This window comes from Antedon bifida, chromosome 7, assembly GCF_963402885.1.
Source record: "Antedon bifida chromosome 7, ecAntBifi1.1, whole genome shotgun sequence".
Taxonomy (NCBI): Eukaryota; Metazoa; Echinodermata; class Crinoidea; order Comatulida; family Antedonidae; genus Antedon; species Antedon bifida.
This window is the reverse complement of record NC_136232.1, coordinates 1037722-1052535: the sequence shown is the minus strand read 5'-3', so window position 1 is coordinate 1052535 and position 14814 is coordinate 1037722. Positions and strand designations below refer to the sequence as shown.

Here is a 14814-nt window from a genome sequence, read left to right as displayed (position 1 = left end):
TTTAACAAACATTTTTAAAAAGAAAAAACACATACAGTCATTATTAACACAAAAATCAATAAACTATAATTAAACAATTTAATTAAACAATTGTTTATTTAATTTATATAACAGCATGCCACAGAATTAGTAAAACAAACAATACAAATTACTGGTCAAAATTTGACATTTCATAAGAAATATGATATAATACTTAGCTCTAACAACACAATGTTACCTAATATTTAATATCTTTAATAGCTTTGATCATTTTACTAGTTTATTTATAGTACATTTCTATGTTGTTGAATCTTTATCCAAATCAACAATCGCCTACGGATAAGAAAGACATTTTCTCATTCTGCTTCTTTGAAATCGGCTCATTAGTTTTAGATTTCATCGTTGGAATCAGTCAAGTGTTTGAAATTATCATTATACGATAGTATATGATAATTTAAGATTAATAAGTTGCAGACGTACTCCATAATCGAAAAAAAAAATAAAACATCACAATAGAACCAGTACGGTATCAATATTTTGCTCAGATTTTTTTCCAGATATTTTTCTCCAGTTCAACTTTTAGATTTCACAACTGCCAAATTTCAGAAATGTGAATTTGAAAACTGTGAATTATCAATTTGTTTGGTTATTTTAAATAAAGAGTATATAATACTACAGGTTATGGCCTGGGTCTTATCACTAGGACGATAGCCTTCGTTCAGCAAAGGATCTATGCTAGGTCTAAGCTACACACATAGCCTGGCCTAAGCATGTGTACTACTTTCGTACCACCAGCCCAAATCTAAAAGTGTTTATTCATTTAAACAATTTATTGTATGCAAAATATACGAAACTAAAGTACTATAGTACGACAAATAGTATATATTATTACTATTGAGGCAAAGTATATTATGATGGATATGCGTGTGTAAGCCTGTTTTCCACTAGCGAATATATGTATAATTCCATTTTACGCCTTAGAAAAAGTTGATGAAAAATAAGAATAAGCAATGAATGCGCAATATGTCAACACTTTGGATAAACTGATAGACTGACGTACTATAAATACAGCATAGTTATAAAGAACAATAAATGATATTACAGTACACAATTAGAAATACAATTATCTGTAATTTCAATAAAGTCTGTTTACTGTACTGTAAGTAAACAAATCTAACATGTCTGCATCACTATAATCAACAACACAAACAAGAAAAGCAATCACGTCTTGTATACATACAATAAAATAATTACATATCATGTTGAAGGGCATACATTGTCTTTTTCACATCCATGTACTGATCATGCATATTTTGCTGATGTAAATAGCGTACTGTATTGTCGTCTTCTTCACATCTAAAGTAGCCTTCATAATCAACACTAATTTTATTTTCTTACATGATCAACAATGACGGTGCTTAAGACGGACTAATGATACGTCTCTTCAGTACAATAAAGTTCATTGTCTAATTCTAACATAATGAAAGGCAGATCCAGAAAGTTGACAGGGGGTGGGGGTGCAGCTATAAACACAAAATAATACTAAGGGTAACTTTACTATGAAGAACAATCAAATTCAAGATTAGAAATTAAATAAATTGTGTGAAAAGTTTGTTTATTTAAATTTGATTATTATGGTAGGAAAAAGTTACAATACACGAAGGAAAGGTACAGTATGTACTAGGTATAATGTGTTTAAAAGAGAATTCAATTAAATACACCCACCCCACCCTACCCACAAAAAAAACAAAATCCAGCACTGTCATAATTAATTGTTTTACCTAAATAATTTGCAGAATTAATTTCGAACAGTTAATACCTCGTTAAATGCTTTTTTATTATGAACTAAATATATGGACAATGAAAATAATTGGTCTTTTAAAGTTGAATGCTAATCTTATCATACAAACCTGAATTATGATTACGATAATACATATTTTTATTGCGCAAAATGCTTATTTCTCCATTTAAATTTATATCTGGATTACTACATATATCACCATAGCAACTACATGTTACCTTAACAACAATAAATGATATCATACCATGCATTTTATCATCACTATAACTGCTGTAAGCAATATAATACCTATCCCATTATAATAACAAACTCATAACATTTTACAAAAAAGGTTAACACCGAAAATACATACTGGCTGGACAACCTTTAACCCTAATTATTTTTCCTTTAAGTTGGTGATTAATCAAGAAATTCTTTGCTATCTTGCCTCTTACATTCTTAACGACCATACCTTCAATTATCAAGGCAGAGTAGCTAGCATTGCAACATCAGTTTTACTTTACATCTGAACCTGTATTGTCTGATAACAGTAAACATCGTCCCACTTAACAAAAGCGTTTTTATTGATGTTTGCTAAAGGCCAGATGAAGAATGTGCTACTTATTTTTTTAATATTTCTGTTGAAACATTTTAATGTTTACTTATTTGTAATCTATGCAGAATTATTGTATTGCTTATTTGATTGCGCCTCTTATTGGCCGAGCGGTTAAAACTGTGGAATCGTAATGGATAGCCATAACATCGGAAAGGGTTCAAGGTTCCATGGTTCTGGTGGTTGAACAAGTTTTCTCGAATAAGGACTATAAACCGTAGGTCTAGTGCACATGCTCGTGTGCACTTTAAAAAAACCTAGTACATCTTTCGAGATGAGTAGAGGGTTACCCTCATGTACTAGTTCATCCACAGCCAGTGTGTTGTGGACAGATGAGAGAGCTGACATGAAGTGACCCTTAGGGTAGAAGCGTGTAGTAAAAAAATGTGGAACATCCCAGTCCACAGTGCCATGAGCAATGATCCATTCATTGGAATTTGGCGCTATACAAGAACTCGTATATTTTATTTGACTACGCTGCTTATTTTATCGTACCGCTTATTTGACTACGCCTCTTACTTAATTACACCGCTTATTTAGAATATTTTACTTAAATTATACTGTGCCACTTATTTTACTTCGCCTCGTATTTGATGGCACCGCTTATTACTGTATACTCCGCCACTTACAGTATTTGACTGAACCGCTTATTTAACTGTGTCTCATATTTGACAGCGACGTTTATTTGACAATATTCAATGGTATTTATGCCGTGCAACAATACAACTTGCAACATTCATTCCTCAGCAGCACATTTAATAGTGAAACAAATCATGTTTGGTTTTGCAGTGCATTTTGACTATGATTATTATGTCATTTACAATATTTGCACATACCAACAACAACAAAAACATTACTTAAATTTAAAAACCACATATTTTTCTTTCTATATGTCTCTAGAGAGTCTTTGAAATTAGCTACTTATTGGCATCTAATGGCGTTCAGGTATTTTTCTCTCATTATGTTAGTGTTTATAAACAAAATATTTACTGTTTTGGAATGTACTCAAATACATATGTTTTTGATATTAGATGAAAGCAAATTTGTGCATATAGAACGATAAAATGTTATTTTTTATCATGCCGACCGACATCAAGATTACAACTACCATGAATATAAAATGCTATTACATTAAACTTCAGCCAGTTTAGTGACCACCATATTCACAAAATGTTGGTTTGAGACACACACATTTCTCGCGTCTAAGCATCCCTTTGTTGCTTACTGTTTTTGTGAAAATAAAATGCGAGTTCTGTGAATTTATTAAGTAAACTGTACAGAGAAGTGAAAAAAAGTCTTTTTGTTTTTATCAATAATAGTAAATTTAAAGGCATAATAGTCATGCTAGACCCCTGTTTTAAGTTTAAAATGTGTTGAGGCAGAAACTGAAAACTAAAAACATTTTTACTATCTGAGAAGACTTGTTCTACCATCATAACAATGAGCGAGTGAGCCTCAAACCCTTGCCGATATTATAGCTATGGAATATGGTTTCACTATTTTAACCACTCGGCAAAAATTAGAGGGTGAAATATACATGGATTACAATAATAATTGGTTTACCAAAGTTTTTTTGATTATACTCGGATACGAACGTGCTTTCTTAACCTGCAGACGTTCATTTTGATCTCGGCTGTAATTTATTATTTTCACCTTTTTGATTATACTCGGACATATACTGTAGTTGTTTTTCTGTATACAAACTGAAAAAGCAACATGTAAGATGTAAGGTGCTTACATACAAGTCACAGTACGTAATCATCAACGCGCGGAAGTGATTTAATCTAGATTTTAATAAGAACCTAACGATATTGGTAAGGTGATATGCTGAGGTGGTCCCTTATGAATAGTCATGAGGAACTCTGACATCCCTTCTTTCAATGTAGTTTTTACATAATATCCTCCTCCTACACTTTCAGAAAAACAAAATTATTATCTTCTTTACAACTTTAATTTTAAATTATTGAAATAAACATTAGTAAAATTTACTGAAAATTTAAATTATTTGAAAACTACAAAATTATCAATTATTATAAATACAGTTAAATTATATTTCATAAGAATTGCTAAATTATTTTTTAAATATAAGTAAGTTTCTACTATTGCACTTTTATACAATAGTCATTAATAGAAAAGTTTATTTTTTCACATTTTAAAGTTTCTTGTTTACAACATTCGTCCATTTTGTTCAGTTCAAATTTAACTATAAGGTTCTATTTTTTTAATTAATTAAAGGAGAATTTCACAAAATTCTTCCATTTTGAACAGTTTAAAATTAATATCCATTGTACTGTATGTTCTTTATTGTAATTACGATATTTATTTCAAATAAATAATAATAATTAATTACTTTTATGTTTGTTTGAATACATCTGCTGATACATTACACGTTTCGCAAACATGATATCATTACATTGCTTATCTGGCAATGAACAGGACGAAATTCCACTGAAATCATGATTCACCACGCACTACTAAGCCTTTAGATGAGAATGCTAAGTTGAGGATTTTATTGTAATTATCTGGGTAAATAATACATTTTTATGACTTTATTCATCATCCTACAGTAGAAACAAGCATGATGCGATGCATTATACAAAAATTAAAACCTGTTTAACAAACTGATTAATTGTGAAATGAGTATGGGGCTTGAGATACCAGACATAAGCTGATGATGTTTTTATTTAATTAATTAAGTTAAATCCAGAACAAGGGCACATTCTTTTAATTCCATGTATTAGGGCATTGTACTAGTTTAGTATAGTACTGTATAATCTAAACAACCAAAAACTAAAAAATTTGCAATTTTTTGAAATCCCTGTACAAGTACAGGAATTTTTAACTGCGATCCTACCTAGACTAAAAATCTGGACCGACATAGCTACCGTGAAATAGCCGGGGTGGTGCAAGCGGGAGATAGCAATGAAGTGACACTATATAATTTTATACTCTACAGTTACAATATGCCAGACACCTTGATGCGAGAGTAAACATTTTTTTTTTAAAGTTATCATGGAATAAGTTCTCCCGTCTCAACTTATTAAATCACATACAGTACAACCATTGCTAATTAAAGTCATACTACTTTACTCTACTACTACTTCTAATCCATCATTACATCCCCCTTAATCTCTCATCCATCCACTTGTCCATCTAAACCCTAATCTAGCTACTATTCATGGGCAATTTTAACCATACTATAGTCGTTAATAACACTATGGGTGTATTTATATTTGTCGTATTTCTGATGAAATATATATATAGTTAAAATATCCTTCAGTTTGGCAGAAAATTTTTTGTTTTATTTAGGATAGGATCCAGAAATATATAAATATAAAATTGACATTGAATAAGAACAAATTTTGAAAGTGAAATTTGTAACATAATGCATTATAGTTCAAGTCATATCATAACACACCTGAGTAGATTCTTGTCATTTGATTGGGGGATTCTGGATCATATGATATTCAATAAACTACTCCAATGAACCTTTTCGTCATCAAGAGCAAAATTCTGTTATTATGCGAGTGCAAGTTTTATAGAGTGAAATTCCATTATATGCGAGTACAGTTTTGTTATAATATGTGAGTGTAATTTTGTTATGCAAACAAGTGCAATTTCGTTATATACGTTAAGCGTAACGTTACAATGAGCATTTCCTACCACACACTCACAATATTCTTACACGTCTTGGTGGTGCTCATAAATTATTTCAATGTTTATTTTACACATCCAAATAAACATCATTTCCAGTACCGGCAATTACAGAAGGCCAAATTTATGAAACATGCTTACACTTAGTACGAATTTGTTGGAATAAAAAAATACAAACTAAGCATCTGCTCAAACCTTTCAAAGTTTGTTAAGTCACTATAATCTCAATAACTCATTTAAAACAGTGACTATTCAACTTAAGTTTATATTAATCTCTGACTGACGTAATTGACCGATGAATGAACCAATCTTTTAAGTAATTATAGATAAAAAGAAATCTGTATATTAAATAAACTATTTTAAATAATATTAATAAAATACGGTACTCTACATAGTTCCAAATAATATAATGACTTTACTATTATCAATAGTCAAGTAAAGACAAAATATCTTTACACATACAATTGTACACTTTTGCGAATCTATTTTTCGAAAATTCAATTTGTTGTTTACGCCACATGCATTCACATTGCCATCTACCAGTATATTTTTGACGTAAAAAGAACAGGCAGCCAATCAGCTCTATGGAATTTGCGAGAATAAATTTACCAAGTGGAAAACAGGCTTTAAAATATTCCACGTGTGAATTTAAATACAAAGAGTGTACAAAATACATACATAAACAAATTGATTATTAGTACATTGAATGAATGAATAAACAAACTACATGCATAATTCAATGTTATTGTTAGGTGAATGGTTAGTAAACAAATATGAGACACAACAAACAAGTAATGACAATTTAAGAAGAGAGAACTTCAACTTACATTATTCCTTTCTAGAATCTGTAGAGCTCTGTTGACATTATTCAGATGGTGAACTCTCATATGACCTTTTTCTCTGGCCTGAAATGATAGAGGGCAGCAGTTACAATGTATGCCAACATCATGCAATATGTATCAACAATATTTATTGGAAATCAATTTGAAAACACGGCCAAAAATGTATTGGTGAAATCTAAGGACACAACAAATAACGCAAATCATTCATGTTTATGAATAAATTAAACAATCATATTCATAAATTAAATTAATCATAAGCAAAGCCAAATAAAATATCACTGTCAACCAAAGAAGCAAAGGTGTCAAACTAAAAAAGCAGCAGTAATTCTTTCTTTCTTTATTTCCATTCACAAAATAAATAAATAAATATACATAATTAATCATAGTACAAAACAAAAGAATGAAAAGGGGAATCTCTGAAGCACAGCTTATTATAAGTAGAAACCCCCTGTTACAAAACAATTCTGTTAAACTTACAAATTGTTTCTGACATAGGACCTCTAGCAGACTTAACAATTGGTTACCATCTCGAAGATCACAAAACAAATCATCAACGGTGGGCTTCTCGAACTGTGGGAGAAATCAGGAACATAAAATGATAAGTATACTATAGCAGTTGCCAGTGTACTTTAGAAAATGATTATTATATCATATATAACGCACACGTTGGAGTCGGCAATGCTGGTATTTGGTAACTCTGGTATTTGGTAACTCTGGTATTTGTCAGGATTTGGTAACCCTATGATTCAGCGAAGTGGTTATCCTTTGAAAGGGATACTTTGGGACACTCCTACTGTACTTAGGGGACAACCCTGTTAAGGAGTCACATCCATGTGAAACAAACAATATGATGTTTTAACCAGCCCCTATAAAGTGACACTTTGTTGGGTCTCGAATGGGTTCTGCTATATTATGCTATTTATTGCTTTGGCCCTAGCAAAGGTGATGTGGACCGTCACTGAATTATAAATTGAATAAAACCTTTAGACTACTACTACAGTACTATTAGATCAAAATAATATTCTTTGATCAAATTGAAACTTTATAGCATTAATGTTCGAGATCACAGAAAAATGATGGGGTCACTGCCAAAATACAACAGTAGAGTATAGTATAGTACACATATCCAGTTCATTGAATAATTTCCATCATTACTTTCAGTTCGTCAGAGTTATTATGAAGCTTCACAGGGTTGTAAACGGACATACATTAAGGTACAAAATGTCTCAAATTGTCTACTATACTGAATGAAACCTAGACTAATTTAAATGACACAATGGACAATAGAGATTGTGACCTCTTTGAGCTTTGTTTCTCTTTATAATAACACACTTTATTCCAACATAAATGGCTGGAAATATTTATAAATAATAGAGGCACACTTTTCAATAGTTATAGTAATTTACAGCTGTTTATATGAAACTAAACTTTTCATGAAAACTCAAAGGTATTAACTACTGAATTAATCAATATTCTACGCGACTTCCTCTAATTAAAGAATGATGCTATTAAATGTCCCTCCCTAATTAGAGACCACTAAAAAATTAAAATTTTATCGATAAATTGTAGATTGTTTTTACATGCGTTACCAGTACCAATATCCTTACTATTTGATTGGTTAATTTTGTATCAGTATTAATTTTACTAAATGGTAAAATTTCTATCACGAAAAGTATTGTCCACCCCAAAAAAATCAGAATTTGAATTGCTGTTTTAATCAAGTTAAAAAACAAATAAAAATAACAATTTCACTAATAAACAGAAAATAAACAGTTAAATTTAACCAAAAAACCATTGTCTGACAGACAATGTCCTTCAAGTTGACTATTTTTTGCTTAAATCTAATTTTTGGTCAAAGTTTAACTACTCTACTATGTGATATTAAAATGGCAAAAAAATAAAAAAATAATTTTTCAAGGGGACAATATATTCCATTATTATTATTATCTTCAATTACAAGGTGAATAAGAAAAGTTTGGGCCTACATCTGAATTATTGTACAGGTCCATCAATAGACAGTTTTTAATTTAGTTGTGAATATCCTTTGTTATTTTTTGTAATATGGTAAGGATTGTTTCAATAACAACCATTAATAGTGGATGATTAAAAGAAAATAATTACTTGTATGGTTTCCTATATGAGTGTAATTTCCTTATCTACGGTCTGATTGCCACGGTAGAATTAGTTTTGACCTAAAAACATGATTATTCTCTCTATTATTACTTACTTAGCTAGAAACTAGATTGTATAGCTTTTAAACGCTGAAGTCAATTACAAGGGTGCATTTTAAGAATTCTGAAACAGGAAACGTGGTTGGGCGGGGAGGGGGTTGGTAGGGGCGGAGGTTTTATGTGATCATAGTTGGGAGGGTGCAGGGGTTCAAGAGCATACAGTGATAATTTCATATTCTTTCCTATAGTATAATTATTAATTATCAATGAAAAAGGTGATATTTTCATTTTTGTCAAAGAGGACTGCATGCACACTGCGTTCTCCCCTATCCATTCTTGAATAGTTAGTTTATGATTGTCTGTTTTTCATTTAATAGCTTACCTTTAATAGCTGTGCATTCACCCACTTGGAGAATGTTTTCTTTTGTATATCTTCCCTTTCATCTGAAATAAGAATTGAAATATTAAATGTAAATGTTATTTTTTAAATGTATGAATTGAAATATAGAGTGGTCCCTTTAAGCAGCCAAAAGACATTTATTTTCATTCAAAATATTGTTATAAAAAATAAATATAGCACACATTGAAATGTAAAAAATGGATGTTAAATTCAGGACTTAATATGACACATGTCTCAAACCTATCAGTCTTGAAATCTAGTCCAATATTCCTTTCTATGCCATGCTCTTTGAAACAATCCTGTACAATTTGTAAAAAAACATAATATTTTACAAATATTTTGAAATGTTCTGATTTATTACATGATCACATGATCAATTCTGAACAATAAAAGACATGAATTTGAAGTAGTTCAAGCAATATTTCTATCAATGGTCGCGCCTCATTGATTCTTCTGTGATAGCTCATGACATTTCAACGTCTGCCTGTCATGCTTATATTCAAATAATACTTTTCTACAAAATAATTAGATCATGGACAATAAGGTTAATGTATAATATTACCATGGTTACATCATTATGTTTTGATTATGAATTTCTATAATATTTACAAATACTATACCTATTGCATAATTTAATCAATCTTATTTGGCTTAATATTTCGGTTTAAGTGTAGTTTATCTTTTAATTCTTAGGCTTCCAGTTTTAAATTGTTGATAATTTATTTGTGCTGTTTATTTAGTAGAACCCTTCCTTATGACAATGCTCTTTTGTGACACCCCTCTTTCGGGACACTCCTCTTTCGGACATCCCTCTTTTGGGACACTACTCTTTCGGGACACCCCTTTCAGGACACGCCTCTTTTGGGACACCCCTTCTTCAAGGAAAATCCTACACAAGAAACACCATATAAAAGGAACGTCACTTTATTATTGTAATTAATTCGTGGTTACGTCCCTTTAAACATTACAATGTTTAATTGTCATCACATCAAAAGAATATTTTTATCTAAACACCTGACAGATAACAGCTGAATCAAGAGTATTGACAATGTAGTATATCAACGACGTCACATGAAATTGAAAGCAAACTAGATCTATTGATCGAGCATTTCTTTACGAGAATAGCTCAACATTACCACATATAGATGCATTGTCACTTCCATTCAACAAAATTAATGTGCGTGTACGTGAACCTTTTAAATCAGAGTTAAATTAATCAACTGCCATTTACAGGGAGGGTGTGAAAATCAATGCTTTTAAGAAAGGGGAAAAAGACACCTTAGGTCATAGAATTAAAACACTTTTCTTGAGTGGATAACTATATCAGCATCTGCTTGTGCAATGGTTTCTGAAGCAGGGAACTAATTGAAGTAAATATACGTACATGGCAGCGCAAAAAACGGAACCAAAATCAAACTTTACGTAACAAAAAAATGAGATGTACCCATGGACAAGATGATGTCATATTACTACCATATTTGGGCACATCACACTTTTTTGGTCAAACTAGTTTGGTAGTGTAGACAGAGCTTAACTTACGTGCGCCTTTTGCCCAAAATTGACGACCTTCACGATCCTTTTTATCAAATGATAATCTCAATTCCTCTTGCATGGTTTAATAAAGTAGTTGTGAGGGTTACATTTGTAAATCAAAATTCCTCAAACGTCTGATTTAATTCTCAGACCTGTTACTACAGCAAGAACTTGATTCTAAAAACTGTTGATGGGGCCAATTGCCTCAGGCACTCCTTGTATTCTAACCCTACTTATACCTCCTTGGTTGTATACAATATATAAACATTGGAATAAACAGAGATACTCAGTATATCAACATTGCTCTTCTCATCCTCAGGTAAGCCTCATTAGGCCTAAATCCATTTTCTAAAATCTGATTTTCTTCCTGTGAGCAACCTGCTTGAGTACAAAATGCTAATAACCTGTAACAATTTACCACATAACCTTTGTTACATAGGCTAACAGCCCCCTCGTGGCTATGTGTTAAATGAAGGAGTTATCCGCTAGGCAATCTTATTGATTTTTAAGGCATAAATTGCTTGGTTGCCCATTCACAATTCTTTCATCTGACACTATAATACAATGAACTTGGCCTAGCTAGAAGATGTTTCTATTGAATTCTAAGCCAATGAATCGCACTTGGAAGACCTCTCACTACTGTGTAAACATCACTTTCATCTATGGAATGTTCATTTAGTTAGACTGTCATTTGTCAATAGTTACAATATAAATGTTTTAGTGCCAGCCTAAAATGCAGCCTAAGTGTCACACATCCCTTTCACATTGGCTATAGCAAAACTCAGTTGTTTACACACCTCAGAGCGCACACACCACACAAAACGGTGTTGACATCCAAGTGTGTGCAAATTCAGAGTTTTGCTGGACAATGCGATTGTTATTGCACAACATTGGAGATAAATTACAGTTTCATCATTACTGTTAATAATTAACACTGTAAATAATGATAATAGTTACTACGAAATACTACAATTTAACTTAGCCATCAGCGAAGCTCGGTGGTCTAGAGGTATGAAGGCTGGGCTAGTTATAGCGATCAGCTGGGAGGTTGTGGGTTTGAGCTCATCCATAAACAGCTTTCAGACAAAATACCAAGTAACTAAAGCAAAGTCTGATTGTCAATCTCTATTTACTGTAGAGAATTATCAAAAATTAATTCATCCGATTCCATACTAATCTTTTAAACATAAAAACTACTACTGGAATATATCAAAACCAGAAATCATCCCATTGATTTCAACACCACGATCTACTATATACGACTGAGTCATAAATTCAAATGTTTTGCTCTGTTTACCTAAACATCTAGTTTAAGAACCGCTAAATTGATATGCGTTGAATTGCAGCTGATTCTAGTTATTAGGCGTTCGATGGTGGAACCACTCATTATCGTTGGTCGTTAAACGACAGAACAAGTCATTATACAAGGCTCTTTAGACTTTGTTTACAAACACTAATGAAAATGCATTAGGATATACGAACGTGATTGGTTATCAATGGTAATATAATAGGTTTCGACAAGTGTGACAAAAAACACTCAAATACTCAATAAGTTTTGGTATGCTTATGCAAGTTTAAATAGATCACATATATTTTATTTTTTCTGTCCTTTAAAACTTAACAATAGAGACAATTATAACCTGACAATCCCACGAACTAAACGAAAGACATTTGCTGACCGTTCGTTCGCCGTAGCAGGACCCAAAATTTGGAACAGTTTACCAAGTCACATTAAACACTTAGACGACTATAATCAGTTTAAAAAACATTTAAAAGCACTATATTTCAAACAATGTTACGATACTAATTGATGTGAAGCGCCGCTGATTATAATTAAATGTTGTATAAATGTGCGCTATACAAGTAATAATAATAATAATAATAATAATAATAATAATAATAATAATAATAATAATAATAATAATAATAATAATAATAATAATAATAATAATAATAATAATAATAATAATAATAATAATAATAATTGTAATAAAAAAATTTACTACACCGATATAATTTTTTTCTTTTAAAGTAGTTCCCAGCAGTCTTTTAACATATTAAACTAAATTTACAAAATTACTATTAACTTCTATTTATACATTTTAAAATAGACAGTTGGGAGTTAGCCAAATTAAACCAATAAATCACATGATTAAACAAATATTAGTTTCCATGACTACCATCTTAAATCTATGCTTTTTAATATCCAAATTTAAATCTGTGAAATTTGTAGATAGTACTGTAACCAAAAGATCATTAATTGATGATTATGATGATCAGTAGTGTAGTGTGACAATCAGTATATTCAATGACAAAAAAAAGTCCAAAAATAAAATACAATTATCATACATTGGCAAGGTACTTGTGAAAACAAAATACTGCTCTTGAATGACCAAAATTGTATACCATTTTTTTTTAAATATTACAGGGGACATATATTTCATATTGCCCACGAAAATGTAAAATATAAATTTTAGCAACTAGATTGAGTTAAATTGGCAGATGTTAATATATATATATCATATGCAGTAATTTCCTTCTATTAAGACATATCTAATACACAAAATGCAATGTGAATCAAACATATCATAATCACCTCATCTTGATAACTTTAATTACCAGTGTTATATATAGATATTATCATAAAAATGATATACAAATACAAATGTACCTTGGCAATGTATGATAATTGTATTTTATATGGACTTTTTTTGTTCAAGAATAAAATATATGAACATTATTTTGTATGGAATTGTATTCTCCAATATTGTCACTGAATATATTGATTGTCACACTACACTACTGATCATCATAATCATCAATTAATGATCAGAAATACTCAGGGTTCTGCTTTCTTTTCGATATGTACTGATAATGAATGATCAAATATCTACCATTAAAAGACGAACTATATCTACTATCACATTGAAATACTGGTTTTAATCGGATCACCGAAGTTAGCAAAATTGGACCTGGTAACTTGGATGGGAGACACAGGTACTATAGATAAGATGTTAGAGAACTAGAATTTGAGAGGCATAATGATTGTACCCCTTAATATGCTTTAAATACTCTCATTGCTTTGTCCTTCAGATGGGACGTAAATCGGTGTAAAGTGGTCCTGTGTTTATATGCATTAAATAAACTTGGTACACTATTCAAGAGTAGGGGATTGTCTCCTAGTGTGTTGATCTGGGTAGATGCTGCACTGCTAGCTGCATGATTCTGTAAAAGCCTTAAATCTGAATTTCCTTCATTTCCAATTAAGCATGAGGACGATTCTAACCTAATTACATACATACAAAATTTACATCATAATGTAATGGTTTACTTTGATGTAAAAATTATTCATAATATATCCTCAATATACCAGTATTCATCTTTTTAATTAGTCCACAAGATCGTTATCAAAGTGTCATGTTTAATTACTTCAATAAATCAATAATGAATGGTTGCTGGCCGTCATAATATGCAACATAATAGCCAGCGTAAAAATACAAACAATATAAGCACAATTTACAGTTAAATATAAAACATGAAAAAACTTTTCTTGCCATGATTCAATAAAGAGTTAGAATTTAGCTTGTTCTGCTTTCAAATGCAAGCAAACACTGGCTAACCATCCAATATACAACTGATGTGAAGTGCTTGTCTAGTGTTACATTCTGAAACCCATCAGAGTTAAATAATAATCAAATATTTATATTTGGCAATTCCAAAAATGGTCAAAAGCACATTGTATCCTGAATTTGCTATATAAATTTTAAACTAAATTTAAATGAATCAAAAAGTGGATGAATGTTTATAAAAGATGGGAGTTTGTCCTAAAAAAGAGGATGCAA

General features: G+C 30.9%; 1 protein-coding gene across 7 annotated transcripts in view; it reads right to left on the bottom strand.

Moving 5' to 3' along the window:
* LOC144847921 (dystrophin-like) overlaps positions 1-14814 on the bottom strand; it is a 210941-nt gene that overhangs the window by 158429 nt on the left and 37698 nt on the right. For all 7 annotated transcript variants that reach the window (XM_078704507.1, XM_078704509.1, XM_078704508.1 and 4 more), the window contains exons 2-4: positions 9422-9483; positions 7346-7438; positions 6854-6931 (exon numbers count right to left, since the gene is read on the bottom strand). In XM_078704507.1, coding sequence (XP_078560633.1) covers positions 6854-6931; positions 7346-7438; positions 9422-9483 — 233 coding nt within the window. The remainder of the gene's footprint in view (positions 1-6853; positions 6932-7345; positions 7439-9421; positions 9484-14814) is intronic.